Genomic DNA, 16,542 nt, shown 5'->3' with positions numbered 1-16,542 from the left:
GAAAAGCGTCACCGAGCGAGTGCCGCCTTGGAAATTCCAACGCGCAGAACTGCTGACATTGCGCGTTCTCTTCGGTGGCGAATAGATCTAACCAAGGCTCTCCCCACTGCTGAAAGAGGCCTTGCGCCACTTCGGAGTTCAGACGCCATTCGTGATCCATCATGCACCGGCGGCTGAGTTCGTCTGCTCTGGCGTTCAGAGAGCCCGCCAGATGTTGAACCACCAGGGTGACGCCCTGGTGTTCCAGCCATGTCCAGAGGCGCAGAGCCTCCTGACAAAGGGTCCACGACCCCACCCCGCCCTGTTTGTTGCAATACCACATGGCGGTGGTGTTGTCCGTGAACACCTGCACGACACTTCCCCTGACAGAGGGAAGGAAGGCTTTCAGTGCAAGCCGGATCGCTCTCAACTCCAACAGGTTGATGTGGAGACGAGACTCCGCCGGAGACCAGAGGCCTCTGATCTCCGCCTCTCCCATATGGCCACCCCATCCCAGGAGGGACGCATCCGTCACTACGACATGCTCCGGTTGGGGAAGGGAGAGGCTCTTGCCCTTGACCCACTCGCGGTCCGTGAGCCACCACTGCAACTGTTGTGCAGTGCCCTCCGAGATCAAGACATGGTCGGACAGGTTGCCGTGATGCTGGGTCCACTGAAACTTCAGGTCCCACTGCAGAGCCCGCATGCGCCACCTGGCGTGATGCACTAGTAGGATGCAGGAGGCCATCAGCCCCAGAAGCCGCAACACTAGCCTGACCGAAACCCGGGATAGAGGCCGAAAGATGGGAATCAGGGCCCGTATATCCCGGACCCGCTGTTCCGGTGGATGGACCCGGAACTGCGCCGAATCGAGAACCGCTCCGATGAAGAGGAACTTCTGAGAGGGACTCAGGTGTGACTTCGGCACGTTGATGGAAAACCCCAGCAAATGCAGGAGATCCGCCGTAGTCTGGAGGTGAGAGACGACTGCCTGGGGCGAGCCCGCCTTCAACAACCAGTCGTCGAGATAGGGGAAGACTGGAACCCCTGATCTGCGCAGATGAGCTGCGACCACCGCCATCACTTTCGTGAACACCCGAGGGGCACTGGTGAGGCCGAAGGGGAGCACGGTAAACTGAAAGTGCTCTTGGCCCACCGTGAACCGCAGGTAACGCCGGTGGGCCGGCAGGACGGGGATATGGAAATATGCGTCCTGCAAGTCCAACGCTACCATCCAGTCTCCAGGGTCTAGGGCAGCTAAAACCTGAGCCAACGTTAGCATCTTGAACCTTTCCTTTCGGAGGAAGGCATTGACGTTCCGGAGGTCCAAGATAGGGCGTAGGCCCCCCTTGCCCTTCTTGGGAACCAGAAAGTAGTGGGAATAACAACCACGACCTACTTCTGGACTCGGAACGCGCTCGACGGCCCCCTTGGCCAAGAGAGCCGAAACTTCCTCGCGGAGAAGATTCAAATGATCCCCCGAGATACGGTGGTGCTGCGGTGGCATGGCTGGAGGGGTCGTCTCGAAGGGGAGGGAGTAGCCCCTTCGGACGATTTGCAGCACCCACCTGTCCGATGTTATGGACCGCCAGTGGAGCAGGTGATGGCGAACTCTGCCGCCCACTGGCGTGGTATGGGCCTGAAAGCTCGGACTAGGAGGGCTTTGAGGCGGATGCTGCCGGGGTGGAGGTGGGCTGACCACGTCGTCCTCCATTTCCGCCACGGCGGAAGCCACGTCCGCGACCGCGCGCAGGTTGGTTCTGCGGCTGGTGGCTTTGCGGGCGTGAGGAGGCGCCCCTTCCTTGGCCACGAAACGGGCGAAAAGCGGAGGTGTGCGCCCGCCGAGCCGAGAGGCCCAAGGACTTGGCCGTAGCCCGGGAGTCCTTAAAGCGGTTCAGCGCACTGTCCGCCTTCTCACCAAACAGGCGAGTGCCATCAAAGGGCATGTCCATGAGGGTGGTCTGGACATCCCCGGAAAATGACGTGGACCGCATCCAGGCGTGGCGGCGGAGCGCCACCGTGGTGGAAATCGCCCGACCCAGCGAGTCCGTGGTGTCAAGCCCACATCGTATGGCGTGCCGTGCTGCATCCCTCCCATCGGCCAAAGCCTGGTTAAGACGCGTCCGGACCTCCTCCGGACACAGGGGCAGCACGTCCTCCACCGTATCCCACAGGGAATGGGAATAACGGTCCAAGAGACAGGCGGTATTTAAGGACCGCAGGCCCAAACTAAGGGACGAGAACAGTTTCTTGCCAAACTGCTCGAGTCTCTTGGAATCCCGGTCCGGCGGAGCGGTCGGGAAGGAGGATTGGGAGGTAGAGGCCTGGATAACCAGACTCTCGGGGGTGGGGTGTTGGGACAGGAAACTGGGGTCGCCCGGAGCAGGGCGGTGGCGCCTGGCAACGTTCCTATCCACAGGAGGAACTGTGGAGGGCTTGGACCAGGTGCCCTGCAGAACGTCAGTGAGGGCCTCGTTGAACGGCAGCAGAGGCTCAGTGGAGCTTGCTGAGGTTTGAAGCACCTCAGTGAGGATGTTAGTCCTCACAGCCACGGCAGGCAACTCGAGCCCAAGGGCCTCGGCCGCCTTGCGCAGCACCACAGAAAATGCTGCACCCTCCTCCGAAGCCACGGTCGGAGGAGAAGTGAATCCAGTGTCTGGCGAGGTGTCCAGCCCACTGGCCTCCCCCAGTTCATCTGCCCAGTCCTGAGAAAGCTGTGACTGAACAGCCAGAGGGTCCTCGAACCCCTCCCAGTCGCCCCCTTCTACCGATTCCTGATAAACAGGAGGAATGATCGGAACCGGACTGTAGAGATGGTAGGACTCAAGCGGCGTCGGATGCGGCGTCGGCGGACGCCGTGCCGGCGTCGGGTCCGGATGAGGGCTAAACTGGGGTGTCGGCGTCACAGGCGTCGGCGGCGCCGGTGACGGCGTCGGTGGTTCAGGCGTCGGCGCCGGTGGAGGAGTGACTAGGTCAACCGGCGTCGACTGGGGCCCAGGCAAGGGCCCCGCGGGGACCTGCGGCGTCGAGACCGGAGTCGGCGCCGGGGCCGGAGCCGCCGGCACGCGAGGTCGCCCAGTCGAGTCCGCGGGGCCCGAAGGCGCGCCAGCGGGCGTCGACGGCGGGGCCAGGCTCCTCATGGCCGAGAGGAAGGCACTGATCTCCGCCGGCGTCGCGTCAGCCCCAGGGACCGGAAGGTATGGGGGCGGACGCGGCACCTGCGGCTCCGCCGGAGCCGCGGGGGTGGAACCACCCTGACCCTCGGCCGAGTCGCGCGACCGGCGAGGGGAGTCCGAAGAGCGATGTCGCCTCTTGGACTTCTTTGAGCGCTTGGACTTACCCGACGACTTGGAGCCGGACGAGCGATGGCGTCGGCTAGGGCTCCGCGAGCGATCCTTGGACCTCCTCCTGGACCGGGATCGCGCACGACGCGGAGCCGAGTGGCGAAGCTCGAGAAGCTTGCGGGACCGCTCCCGCCTAGCCTTCGAAGTCAGGGCCTGACAGTCGTTGCACGACTCCGCGTCGTGGTCGGGGCCTAAGCAGTAGAGGCACCGGCGGTGGTGATCGGTCACCGACATCAGTCGATGACAATCCTCGCAAGCCTTGAACCCAGGCATCCTACCGGCACCAGATGTCGACAGACAAGGATCAAAAATGATCAAAAAGATTTAGTCAAAAAAGACTAAAAGGGGTAGCTCTCCCGGATCTGCGCTTACTGGCGCGGAAAAAAAAAAAAGAACTGACGTCAGCGCGCGAGGGCGGCGTCTAAGTACTCCGACGACGTCATCCCGGCGCACGACGCCGACGACAGACGCGGAGCCGCAGACGACGCCTAGCGACGCGCAAGGGGTATTGCTGACGAAAAATCTTCCGGATCCAGTCTGACGCCTGGGGATATTCTAAGGTGAGGAATCTAACTAACGTGTTTCTTTCAGATCAGTATATACACTTCATTTAATGAAAACCGCAAAACTTGTGCGTAGTGTCCCCAAGTGAAACATGGAACCAAAAAGTGACTGTACATTGTAAAACAAATTTCATGATACAAGGTTTCCATAAAATTATGTAGAACGGCCAATTGGATACAATTTAAAGACAGTCCACATATACAATGATGCAGACTGGGCAATGGTCCGTCCTATACACTGGTCGACGGCGTTTCGACCCTTCTGCAAATGTAGGGTCTCTTCACGACTGTCAATACAGGGACATCTGAGTTATGAAATTATTCTTAGTGTCGTTGTGGTGCCTTGTGAAAAAGTGAAAAGGAGAGGAAATGAACTCACGCGAGTACCCAGCCGGGTTCTCACGAGATGAACTGTGATTTTCCTTTGATGTCTAGGGTCTTGCTAACGCTGCGATGTGCAGACTTTCTTCAGTATTGCCTCATGTGCACAGTATGTGAAATGATTTCCAGCATTTACAATTTTTGCCTCAAAGTAAAGTTTTTTAGCTAATCTAATTTCTATATGATATTTCCTTAATGCTGCCTTGTACTCCGCTTTTCGGTAGGGCAGTATATCACCCTCCATTGTCTCCGTCTATGTTTGCATTCTAGTTTGATTGTTTTGAGAGAGTAATTGTACCATGGACAGGAAGGCTTAGTTTGACGCTGTTGTTTCAGTCTTTCTGGGGCTAGAGCTTAAATGGAAGACTCAATCCAACTGTCAATAAGATTAACATCCTGGTCGACCTTGGCAGAAAGAGAGGGCTTTCCCTTTTCAAGTCTACTGCAGAGGGTTTCAGGTTTGACTTTGTGGAAGGCTCTTACTGTACAGGATAAGTCGCCTTTATTGGAGGGTGGACTTTTAAGCTTAGCTCATCTGAACCTGAGCATGTAGTGGTCAGACCAGATCAAAGGGATAGGTGTGTCAACTTCAAGAGGTAAAGATCTGGTTGAAGGTGTGATCAACAAGATGAGTGAGTCAAGCTCATACCTGCCAAATTCTCTTGAAGCACCGATATTTTTCTCACATTCTCACACTCCATAAGTAGATTAAAGTCTCCCAGCAGGATGCAGTGGGCATATCTAAGAGTTAGGGGAGGAGGGGAAATCGCATAGTGAGGATATGAACCTTCCTGTGAGGTCTGGGGGTCTATAAATTAGTTCCCCAGAGATTGATTAGGGGAGAGGAAGAGACTGAAACCTGTAGCCTCCGCACCCTCCAGATCAATTAAGGATAAGGAGACAAGGGTGTAACAATCCTTATAAATAATTGCAAGTCCTCCCCCCTCTATCCTCGTCTCAGTCCTTCCTAAACATTTTAAATCCTTTGGGGACTGCTATCCAGATGTCAGGGCCAGAGGAGTCTGTGAGCCACGTTTCTGTGATAAATAGAGCATCAAGGTTTTCATCATAAAGTATGTTGTGGAGATTTTCTGCATGTTTTGAAAGGGATTGTGAATTAATCAGAGCTGCTGCAAAGGTGGAAATCAGACTTGGTCGTTTTGCAGTATTCTAGTCCCTAAGATTAGTATGGAAACTACATGAGGTGCATTTAATCTCTGTGGAGTCTAAGGTATTAAGACTAAAGGGTATGCAAGTGGGAGCTAGAGCCAAACCCCGAAGTTGAGAAGGGCTTTAAGAGAGACGTGGAATACCTTTAGAGATGGCACAGGCACAGTGGCTGATGCTTCTGAGACGCTGACGCGCGCAGACGGGCTTGCCTTCGACGCATCTGCACTGCGTCCCTGCTTAAGTACATCGAGGGATTACAGAAGCTAGAGCGCATACTCACCCAAAATAACCGCTCTAGCTGTCCCTCTAAGAGTAAAAATGGGTGCAGTGCGGGAGCACCCCAAAAACACACAGCCCTGCATGTTTTAGCTGATTTAGGATTTTAAATGTTTTAGCTGCTCCCTCCTCCCGCTGTGCCAGAGATTGGAGAAGATCGACTATGACAGGTCAGATTCAAAACAGTTTGTAATTGAATATGCTACTTACCAGTATGCATCTGTTCTTGGCATGTAGGGCTGCTGACATTCATATCTGTGCATAGATCGCCGCCTAGTGTTGGGTCCGGATGATTGCACATTGTTGTCCTGGAAGAGTCTTCGAAGTATCACGAGATAGGTGACTCCTCCCCTGGACCACAGTGCGCATGGGCATCCTCTCCATCCTTAGATTGTTTTTCGCCATTGTGGCAGTGATGGAGTAGATTCAGTAAGTGATGACCATGCTATATAGTAATTCTGAGTGCTGCAGCCGCTACAGGCGCCGGGGAGGAGGGTGGGCGATATGAATGTCAGCAGCCCTACATGCCAAGAACAGATGCATACTGGTAAGTAGCATATTCAGTTCGAGGCATGTGGGCTGCTGAATTCATATCTGTGCATAGAATACATAGCAGTTCCTCCATTAGCGGCGGCTACCCGTGCCAGCTGCAGCAGTCTGAAAAAGAGTTTTGAGAACAGCCTGTCCTACAGCTGCTTGCTGTTTTGAGTGTACATCTACACAGTAGTGTTTGGTAAATGTATGTATGGTGGACCATGTGGCTGCTCTACATATTTCCTGTAATGGAATGTTTCCTAGGAAAGCCATGGACGCCCCTAACTTTCGTGTTGAGTGGGCTCGTGGGGGAATCGTTAATGTGCGTTTAGCTTTTTGATAGCAAATTTGAATACATTTAACGATCCATCTGGCTATCCCTGCTTTGGAAATGGCGTTGCCCTTGTGTTGTGGAGAAAAGGCAATGAAAAGTTGTTTTGTTTTCCTAAAGTCCTTAGTTCTGTCTATATAGTACATGAGGGCCCTCTTTACATCTAGTGTATGGAGCATTCTCTCTGCGACATTTTGTGGATTTTGAAAGAAAACAGGCAGTTCTATAGTTTGATTCATGTGGAACTGCGATATCACTTTGGGCATGAATTTGGGGTTGGTACGTAGTACAACCCTGTTTGCGTGAACCTGTATGAATGGCTCTTGAATGGTTAGTGCCTGGAGCTCACTAACTCTTCTTAATGAAGTGATTGCCACTAAGAAAGCTACTTTCCAGGTGAGGAATTGAATCTCACATGAATGGAGAGGTTCAAAGGGTGGACCCTTTAATCTGGTGAGGACTAAATTGAGGTTCCACACCGGTGCCGGTGGGTGTCTTGGGGGAATTACTCGTTTGACTCCCTCCAAGAAGGCTTTGATGGCAGGCACTCTGAATAAAGAGAGGTGCTGCCTGTTTTGGAGATAGGCCGCTATCGCGGTTAAATGGATACGTATTGAGTTGTATGCCAGATTGCATCGGTATAAGTGTAAGAGATAACAGATGATGTTTTGAATGGATGCGTCCAGCGGGTTAATGTCATTGTTGTTGCAGTAAATGACAAACCTTTTCCATTTAGCCGCATAGCAAGCTCTGGTAGTGGGTCTCCTGGCCTCCTTGATGATATCCATGCAGTCAGGTGGCAGGTTTAGGTAGCCAAACTCTAAGACTTCAGGAGCCAGATTGCCAGGTTCAGCTGTTGCGGATCTGGGTGCTGAATCTCGCCATGGTTCTGCGTTAAAAAGTGTGGGTTTGATCCGCAGCCTTTGATGCGGCACCACGGAAAGTTCCAGAAAGGTGGTGTACCATGGTTGCGCGCCCATGTGGGAGCAACTATGATGAGTGTCAGTGAGTGTTGTCGCAGTTTGCGGGCCACTAGAGGTATTAATGGCGCTGGGGGAAAAGCGTACGCAAATCTGCCGGACCAGTTCATCCATATTGCATTGCCCTGTGACTGTGGATGTGGGAACCTGGCGGCAAAGCTTTGGCATTTTGCGTTTTCGTTTGTGGCGAATAGGTCTATCTCTGGATGACCCCACTGTTGGAAGTACGGTTGGAGAACTGACGGATGTAGCTCCCACTCGTGCATTTGGTGGCTGTGTCTGCTGAGCAGATCCGCCATCTGGTTGTCCTTGCCGGGGAGGTGTTCCGCCATGAGGAATATGTTCCTCTGAATGGCCCACTTCCACATGCTCTGAGCCAGATGAGACAACTGTGGAGAGTGTGTTCCTCCCTGCTTCTGTATGTAGTACATGGCAGTCATGTTGTCCGTCCGGATCAACACGACTTTGTTGCACAAGTGTACTTTGAATGCCTTCATGGCTAGGAAGATTGCCATCAGATCCAGAACGTTGATGTGCATCTTCTTTTGTTGCGTTATCCATAGTCCCTGCACTGTGTAAGTGAGTACATGAGCTCCCCAACCCTGGAGAGAGGCGTCCGCTGTCAGTATTATGTGTGGAACAGGCTCTTGAAACTCACCAACACTAGGTCTTTTAATTGTCCGTGAGCCTGATTCCATTGACGTGCTAAGCACTCCTGAAGCGGGCGCATATGTAGTTTCGCGTGCGGGACTATGAAAATGCAGGAGGCCATCATGCCTATCAACTGCATGAACACTCGCGCAGGAAGGGAGTGTTGAGGTTTGAACTTTGAGATCAGCAGTTGTATGCTGTTGATCCTCACTAAATTTGGCTGAGCTGTGGCTGCCAGAGTGTTTATGGTCGCGCCCAGGTACTGTCGTACGTGTGCGGGTTGGAGATGTGATTTTGGGTAATTTAGTGAGAATCCCAGACTGTGAAGAAGGTGAATGGTGAGGGACATGTGGCGGGCACATTGCTGGGCCGACTTTGCCTGAACAAGCCAGTCGTCCAGGTAAGGGAAGACGTGAATGTGTTGTCTCCGTAGATGTGCCGCCACTGTTGCTAGGCACTTGGTAAAGACCCTGGGTGCTGTTGTTACTCCGAAGGGGAGAACTTTGAACTGATGGTGATGGCCTTGAATAGTGAACCTGAGATATTTCCTGTGTGAAGGGTGTATGGGTATGTGGAAATACGCATCTTTTAGGTCCAGTGTGGCTAGGAAGTCCCCCTGACTGAGTAGCGGGAGAACCTGTTGTAGGGTGAGCATATGGAAATGCTCTGAGAGAATGTATTGGATGAGGGGTCTCAGGTCTAGTATAGGTCTGAGCGACCCGTCCTTTTTTGGGATTAAGAAGTACAGAGAGTACACCCCTGTCCCCTGCTGGTTGACGGGCACGACCTCTATTGCACCTTTTTGTAGCATACTTAGCACTTCCTGCTGCAATAACGCCAAGTGCTCTACGGACATAGGACGGTGCTTTGGCGGTATGTTGGGTGGAGTGGACGTTAATTCGAGACAGTAACCGTGTTGGATAATATCCCTGACCCATCTGTCTGTGGTGATGGTCTTCCACGCTGACAGGAACTGTTGGAGTCTCCCCCCGACAGGTGTTATGTGGTCGGGGGGCAGGGAGAGGGCGTCACTGTTTGTTTTTGGGGGAGGACCTGGTGTTGCCGTAACCACATCCTCTGCCCTTGGTGCTGGAGCCACGATATCCACCTCTGTTGGTTTTATCGTAGGTACTTTGTGTGCCCCCTTTAGTGTACTGCTGCTGTGACCCCTGACCTCTAGCTGCTCCTCTATTCCCGGGGCGACGAAAGGAGCCACTACGAAACTGCTGCGTCTGCAGAGCCCCCATTGATTTCGTAGTGTCAGTGTTTTTTTTAATTTTCTCGAGGGTAGTGTCAACTTCAGGGCCAAATAAATAGTCTGGGTTGACCGGTTGATTCAGGATATTGTTCTGAATCTCTGGCTTGAAGCCTGAGATTCTCAACCATGCATGCCGTCTCAACATGACGCTTGTGTTGATTGCCCTGGCCGCTGTGTCGGCTGCATCCAGTGCGCACTTGATGGATGCGTTGGTAAGGAGTTGTCTCTCTCTAATGAGGATCTCCGCTGCCTCTTTATATTCATCTGGCAAATGTTGGAGTAGGGATTCGAGTGTGTCGTAGTGGGACCTATCATAACGGGCCAGGAGTGCCTGTGTGTTTGCAATGCGCCAGATGTTCGCTGCTTGCGCTGCAATCCGTTTGCCTGATGTCTCCAGCACTTTGGACTCCTTGTCTGGGGGAGGAGCATCACCTGTAGTTTGTGAGTGGGCTCTTTTGCGAGCATTAGCAACCACCATGGAGTCCAAAGGTAACTGACCCCTAATGTACATAGGGTCTCCGGGTGCAGGCTTGTACTTTTTTTCAATCCTGGGGTTTAGCACCCGTGCCCTGGTTGTTTCCTTAAAAATGTCTTTGGCAGGTTTGAGAACCCCTTTTAACATGGGCAGAGTCTTGACAGTTCTTTCGGAAGAGGCGAAAGTGTCCACCAAGAAGTCTTCTTCGACAGTGTCAGAATGGAGTTCCACTCCATGATTGGCAGCAGCCCGTTCTATGAGGGCATTAAAGGCAGCAGTGTCCTCTGTGGGAGATGTCTTTATGTTATAAAGCTGCGTATCATGGGTATCTGGTGCGGTACCCTGGTCTGTGGGGTCATCCCATGCCTGATCTGGGTCTTGCAGGTGATCATCAGGATCGATATCCCCAGGGTAGGCGGTATCATCCCCTACATAGTCCTCTACTGCGTCTGCCTCTGAAGGCGTCGGAGAAAAGGACGGTGGATCCTGATGGAAGGGCTGAAAGTGTTCATGAAGCACTGGCTCTGACCCTGCCGGCAATTTGTGTTTGAGAGGAATTTTATAGGAGTCCAATCCTCTCTCTGATGTGATTTTCCTTTTGCGGAGCATCAACCTGCCAGTGTCTGCGTCGATAAATTGTGGCTGTGAAGGCTCGAGATCTGTTTGTCCAGTGGCTGGGGACTGTGTCTGGCGGACACGTGTCCGAATCTCGAACAGTTTCGGCGCCGCGGGCGGCGGCAACCCAAACGTGATGTTGGTCGGCGCCGAGGGTGCTTTGGAAGCCTTGTGCGTGTCGGGACCCGACGTAGAGTGGAGGGCTGCACGTTCTCTGATGCGTTGCAACGATGCCGAGACCTGTTGCACGGTGAACGCAGATGGTTCTTTGGAACCGGTCGGCACCTTGGAGGTAGGCGTCGAAGCGGCCCCCGACTTCTTTGCAGTCAAGGGGTCATCGATCCGAAGGGAGGTATCGACGTTCGTTGGAGTCGATGACTTGGCAGGCGCCGTCGTCTTAGACGTCGACGTAGACGGGGTGGCCACCTTGACTTTGGTGGTTGGGGCCGATGTCTTCGGTGCCAGAGGCCGAGGCGCCTTGTGGGGTCCGAGGCCTTCCTCTTTGGCTCGGCAACCGTATCCGCTGCGGTGAGCTCGGCACCGAAATCCCTTTTTGCGCGTTCGGAGCCGATGACCTTTGCCGGCGTCGAAGGAGTGGAGGGCCTCGAGGCCTTCGAGCCGATCACAACCAGTTTCACTTTCGGTTTCGATGGAACTGGTGCGATGGATGGTTTCGGTTTCGCCGAAGGGAACCCAGTCGTCTTTGACAATAATGGCTCTTGCGAAATGTTCGAGGCCGGGCCTGAAGGCGGGGCCGAAGAACCGTGAGATTGATCTCGGGTAAGGCCCGAAGGCGATCCCTCGACCTGAGCCTCATGACGACGTATTTTGTCGGCCTCCGTATCGACGGGTTGGCCCAGCCCCTCGCTGGAGCTATCTTCCTCGGCCCCAAAGGCCTCATCGTAGTCTCCTACCTCGTCGATGACTTCTTCTCTCTGAAAGATCACCTCATCGTCGTCTTCCGATCGGGAATCGTGTTCGGAAGCGGGGCTGGAGTCTACGTCTTCCACGCTCTTGGCGTCCTCGTCTTCGGTGCTAAAGATGTTGGCCGGGGCAGGCGCCGATTGCTGCGCCTCCAATCTCGCTGCCCGTCGATTCCGGAGAGTCTTCTTTGAGCGGAATCGGGCACAGGCCATACATTTCGACTCATCGTGATCCGGTGAGAGACATTTGTTGCATACCGGGTGGACGTCGATGTGTGGGTATTTCGCGTGGCATAAAGGACACCTTTTGAACGGAGTCCTCGATTCCATCGTCGATCGAAGTTCGATGTTCGGACCCAGCGGATCCGAAAAGCTGGAAGAAGGTGCTAAAGCACTAAGAAACTATTCGATACCGAACGGGAACAGTACCGACGATAACTAAAGGCCTTTTGGCCTTAAACTGAAATTTCCTAACTTGAGCTAAGATAAGCACATCCGAACCCAATGGCGGAAAAAAACAATCTAAGGATGGAGAGGATGCCCATGCGCACTGTGGTCCAGGGGAGGAGTCACCTATCTCGTGATACTTCGAAGACTCTTCCAGGACAACAATGTGCAATCATCCGGACCCAACACTAGGCGGCGATCTATGCACAGATATGAATTCAGCAGCCCACATGCCTTGAACACAACAATTATATATCGAAGGAAACAAATAAAATACACGTTAAAAACAAGCAATTCGTGAATCACATAGGCCTTTGTTTATCCTTACTAAAGTTCTGCAGCCTGGGTAGACCTTATCTGAGCCATTACAGAAGTAACACCCAGTTCCTATTTCTGAGGTCGGGGCCAAATGTGCCTGAATTTCCTGTAGTAAAATGGACAAATGTTCTTCCACAAGTTGATCATGTGCTGCTAAGAGCAAACCAAAGCAGCCTGGAAGCTACGGCCAGAGGGGCAGAGGAATGAGAGTTTGCTGGCGTTGCGGTACCAGACATTGTCTGCTGGATCCCCAGCCCAACCCCGAAAGGACTGAGGTGGTGGTTGTTAGTGCTGTAGGAGAAACCCCTAGCGATGCCTCAAAAGGGTCTAAATTGTTGGGGATACTGCCTTGCAGTTGTAGAGAGAATAAGAGAGAGCAGAGTGGCTATTCTTTCTCTGATTCATGATAGGGCAGAGTAGCCCTTCTTGCCAAAGATCAGAGACCTGTCAAAAGGCATATTCTTGAGTGACATGTGAACATCATCTGAAAAACCTATGGATCTAATCAACACATGGCGTCTGAGCACCACGCTAGTCTTGACTGCTCAGTGTAATATGTTGGTTGTGTCCAGGTCTGACTCTATGATATATATGGCTGCATCCTGGCTATCCAAGCTTTGAAATACTTTAGGGCAGCTGGCAAGATTTCTGTGACTGAGTCCCAAAATGTGTGGGAGTACCTGTTCAGCAAACATCTGGCATTGACTGACCAAAAGGCAAAGCTCATTGGTGAGAACACGTTTCCTGTAGCTGTCGGTCACTGCCCACTGGTTGGTCATGAAAAAGCAAAAAATAAAGATGCCTGTACATTTTGTAATTATCTTGTTACATTTGATGTGCTTCAAAGACACAGGTCAAATGTCGGGCTATGTCTTGTGACAAATTGCTAGATATTCTTTTAACATTAGGATTGTTGTTTACTTTTATTTCTCTGACTGTTTACTCTTCTCTCTGACTGCAAACTGAGAGGGGTTTTTAAAGTGAACTATGTGACAATCTTGCTGGGGTACATGGACTGTGAAAGCAAAGGCGGTATTTAGCATGTAATTTTTTGTAACACATTTAAATACATGTAAATAAACTATACACATATCTTCGTAATATTTAAGCAGTTAGGAAAGCTAAACAAATCAAGAGACTTTTTCTTGGTGATGCACAAATGATGAACATTCACTGAAACTCGATTTCCACATATCATTTGTGCACTATATAGTTTTATCAGTAAAACTGTATATCTGTGCAAATTCAGTGGCCATTTCAATGGAAAATGTGCTGTCTGTAAAATGATGGTGTGCTATCGCATGATACTTTAGTAATTTATCTGTGACAATGTGCTCCAAAATGCACCACCAGCTACATATACATCCTTGCGACTCTCCTACTGAATACATTTGCTACACTTTGTGTGAAGCTAGAAATGTTGGCAATCCCTGTGACTTCAGCGATGCGACTTTGATGGCAATACCCGACTATGAAACTTGTTCCAGCATCACTAGTGCAAAGGTGATGAACTATGTCACTAAGTACAGTTTTAACACCAACCTTGCAAGTATTCTCAAGCAAGACTCCATTTGACCTTCCAATATTTTTTGTTGCTGTTTTTTTTCACTTCAAAAAGTCACTTCAAAAGAGAATGTGCTCACTATAGATACTCATACATAATCATCCCGCTTGTGTACGACTTTCACACATGAATTGAGAAATATGGATGAGGCCTAATGGCCAGAGCTGCAGACTTTGGGTCTGGGTGGTCAAGATCATGACATTTATAAACAATTGCTGAGAGGAACACAACAACTTGTCGAGGATGGTATTCTCCCTCCTCTCCTGTCCATTAGTGTGGGCTGTGAGCATTGGTCATAGCTGTTAGGGACTAGGTATACTGCACTTAATACATTTTAGTGGAGTATAGGTGGTTAGAGACCAAAATTGCTTCTTCAGTCGCCTCCCTATTCCACATTAAGGGAGCTATGGTTAAAGGCCGTTTTTAGGCAGTCTTTGGTTAGGATATAGGTCTGAAAGAGGACTGGGCTTTTAAAACATAGTCCAGCACAGCCAAACTTCTATGGCAAGCATTTAGGCAGAGGAAATATAGATTAGGAATAGTGTAATAACAAGCATATAAATTACAAACAGGGGGGTTGTTATAACGCTGCTGCACCAACAGTTTAAGTGTTGTTAATAGCTTTATGGGGGGTAAGCTTCAACGTAGTACTAATCGTTAAATGCGATGGTCTAAAAGAACAAACAGTATATTGATCATTACACATAAAGACTGAATTTTTAAATTGTTGTAATGGCTGCATGTTACATTTCCATGTGCAGATGTACTGTCAGGAAAGAGAAGATGTTCATTAACTTTCATGATTCTTTTTGATGTTATGTATTTTATTGCTATGTATTTTATCATTTACTGTGTTCAATCATTATTTTGAAATATACAACAGAGGGCAGATGCAAAGGGAATGAGTCATATTTCCCTGTGGGTCAGACTCTTACTCGTTCACTCCTTTGTATAACCTAGAACTCGGATTGGCTGGCAGTAAATGAAATAAGTACATTACTTAGCATTGTTAGTGTGCATTGATGGATGGCTCTTTCCACCATTTCCACCCCAGGTATTCTCCCTTTATACAAGTTGCTTTCTTTCTCCCTCATTCGTGAATGGAGGTTAAAAACAGAAATTCAATAGGTGCTTTTCACAAATCCTCGAGGAATTTTTGAACAATATTTTTTTAATAATACAACAGATCTGTTAAAACAAGGGTGCAGCAGATACAGAATGTGCCCAAATGTAAGGACCCCAACACTTTTTTATGATTAATTGATCTGCTTTTCAAAGTGCCCTCCTAGAAGCATAATGAGTTAAAAATTACTTTTGAGCCATGTACAATAATGTAAATGTAGCATATAAAATGTACCTTCTTTACGTTTCTCACTGTTGAGGCTTCTTCCCCCAATTTGCTTAATCTTGTCCACAAACTTTTCGTCCAAACTGATCTTAGAAATCCGTTTTTCCGATTCTTTTCGATTTGGCATTTCATTTCTTTTTTTATCTTCCTCCTGCTGCTTGCGCTTATCTTCGGCTTCTTTCCGGCTTTGCTCCTGCTTTCTCTTCTCTTCTTCCTGCCGTCTTTGCTTTTGTTCTGCTTCCCTCTGAGCCTCCACTTCTTTGCTTCTCTGTTCCTGCTCACGACGTTTGTCCTCTGCGAGCTTCTGTTTTTGGGCTTCCTGATCTCTTAGTCTAGAAGCTGCCTCCTCAGCTTGCTGCTTTTCAAGTCGGATTTTTTCCTGTCTTTGCTCCTCTTCAAGCCGTTTCTTTTTGTTTTCTTCTTCCAGACGAACCTTTTCCTTCCAAAGGTTTTCCTTCTCTAGTTTTGCTTGCCTATAAAATAAATGGAAAGTGCATGAAAAAAGTATTAATTATTCTCAATTTGAATCGCAGAAAGGATGACACCAATTGTTATCAAAATCATATCCTGTGAAAAAGGATCAAATCTGCAATCAGAATTGAGTTACCAATTAGTTTTGATATTTATAAGATAAAGAATATTGTGTGTCTGAGCCATATTAAGTAGTCACACTTGTGACAGGAGGGCCTCATGTCTTCTGAAACTGCATAATGCCACCCGTCAGCTCACAACTTCAAAAGCAACATACGATAAAGCACTGCACAGGACACTTTACCTCGCTATACATTTGTCACTGAAGAGCACTGCAATCATCTAGTTTATTTCAAGAATAGGCCCACTTAAGATTGACTCCTCTGCTCTGTGTGTTTTTCAGGAATAGTGCCTGCAGAAGATACCAAAATGCCTCTGAAGTGGACTGGACTGCACTGGTAAGAGACTGGGTAGAGTTATAGGGGAGTCGGGAGCTCCACCGCACTTCACTACACTGCACTGAAATATGATGAACTTGAAGACTCCTAGAACATGAACTATGCCACACTGTAGGTCAGTGGACTAATGCATCCAGGAGCCTGCGTTGAACTCATGGTAACAGGTTTCAATCCCAGTGGGTGGAATTGGCCTTCTGAAGTCAATATCTGATATTTAGTGTAAGATGCTTCAAGGGGTGAACATGTACCTTACAAATACATCTTATGTTATGTCTTAAAAATGCAGCATGAATTGTGGGGACTTTCTATGGACTGACTTATGATCACCTACCAATGGCATGCTATATTATAAATCCATTCTTGATGCAACAGAAATTCAAAACCAGCCTGAATGCAAGAGGAAGGCTGTATTGCATGCTGTCAGCCTCTCTCTATAGGATGCATGATAAAATACCG

General features: G+C 50.0%; 1 protein-coding gene across 2 annotated transcripts in view; it reads right to left on the bottom strand.

Annotated features, from left to right (window-relative positions):
- Positions 1–16,542, bottom strand: part of ITSN2 (intersectin 2) — a 1,173,023-nt gene that overhangs the window by 450,666 nt on the left and 705,815 nt on the right. For both annotated transcript variants that reach the window (XM_085610587.1, XM_085610588.1), the window contains one exon: positions 15,167–15,630. In XM_085610587.1, the coding sequence (XP_085466713.1) occupies positions 15,167–15,630 (464 nt within the window). The remainder of the gene's footprint in view (positions 1–15,166; positions 15,631–16,542) is intronic.

Source organism: Triturus cristatus, chromosome 6 (genome assembly GCF_964204655.1).
Source record: "Triturus cristatus chromosome 6, aTriCri1.1, whole genome shotgun sequence".
Taxonomy (NCBI): domain Eukaryota; kingdom Metazoa; phylum Chordata; class Amphibia; order Caudata; family Salamandridae; genus Triturus; species Triturus cristatus.
The sequence above is the reverse complement of the archived record's forward strand: the minus strand, read 5'-3'. Positions and strand labels throughout refer to the sequence as shown.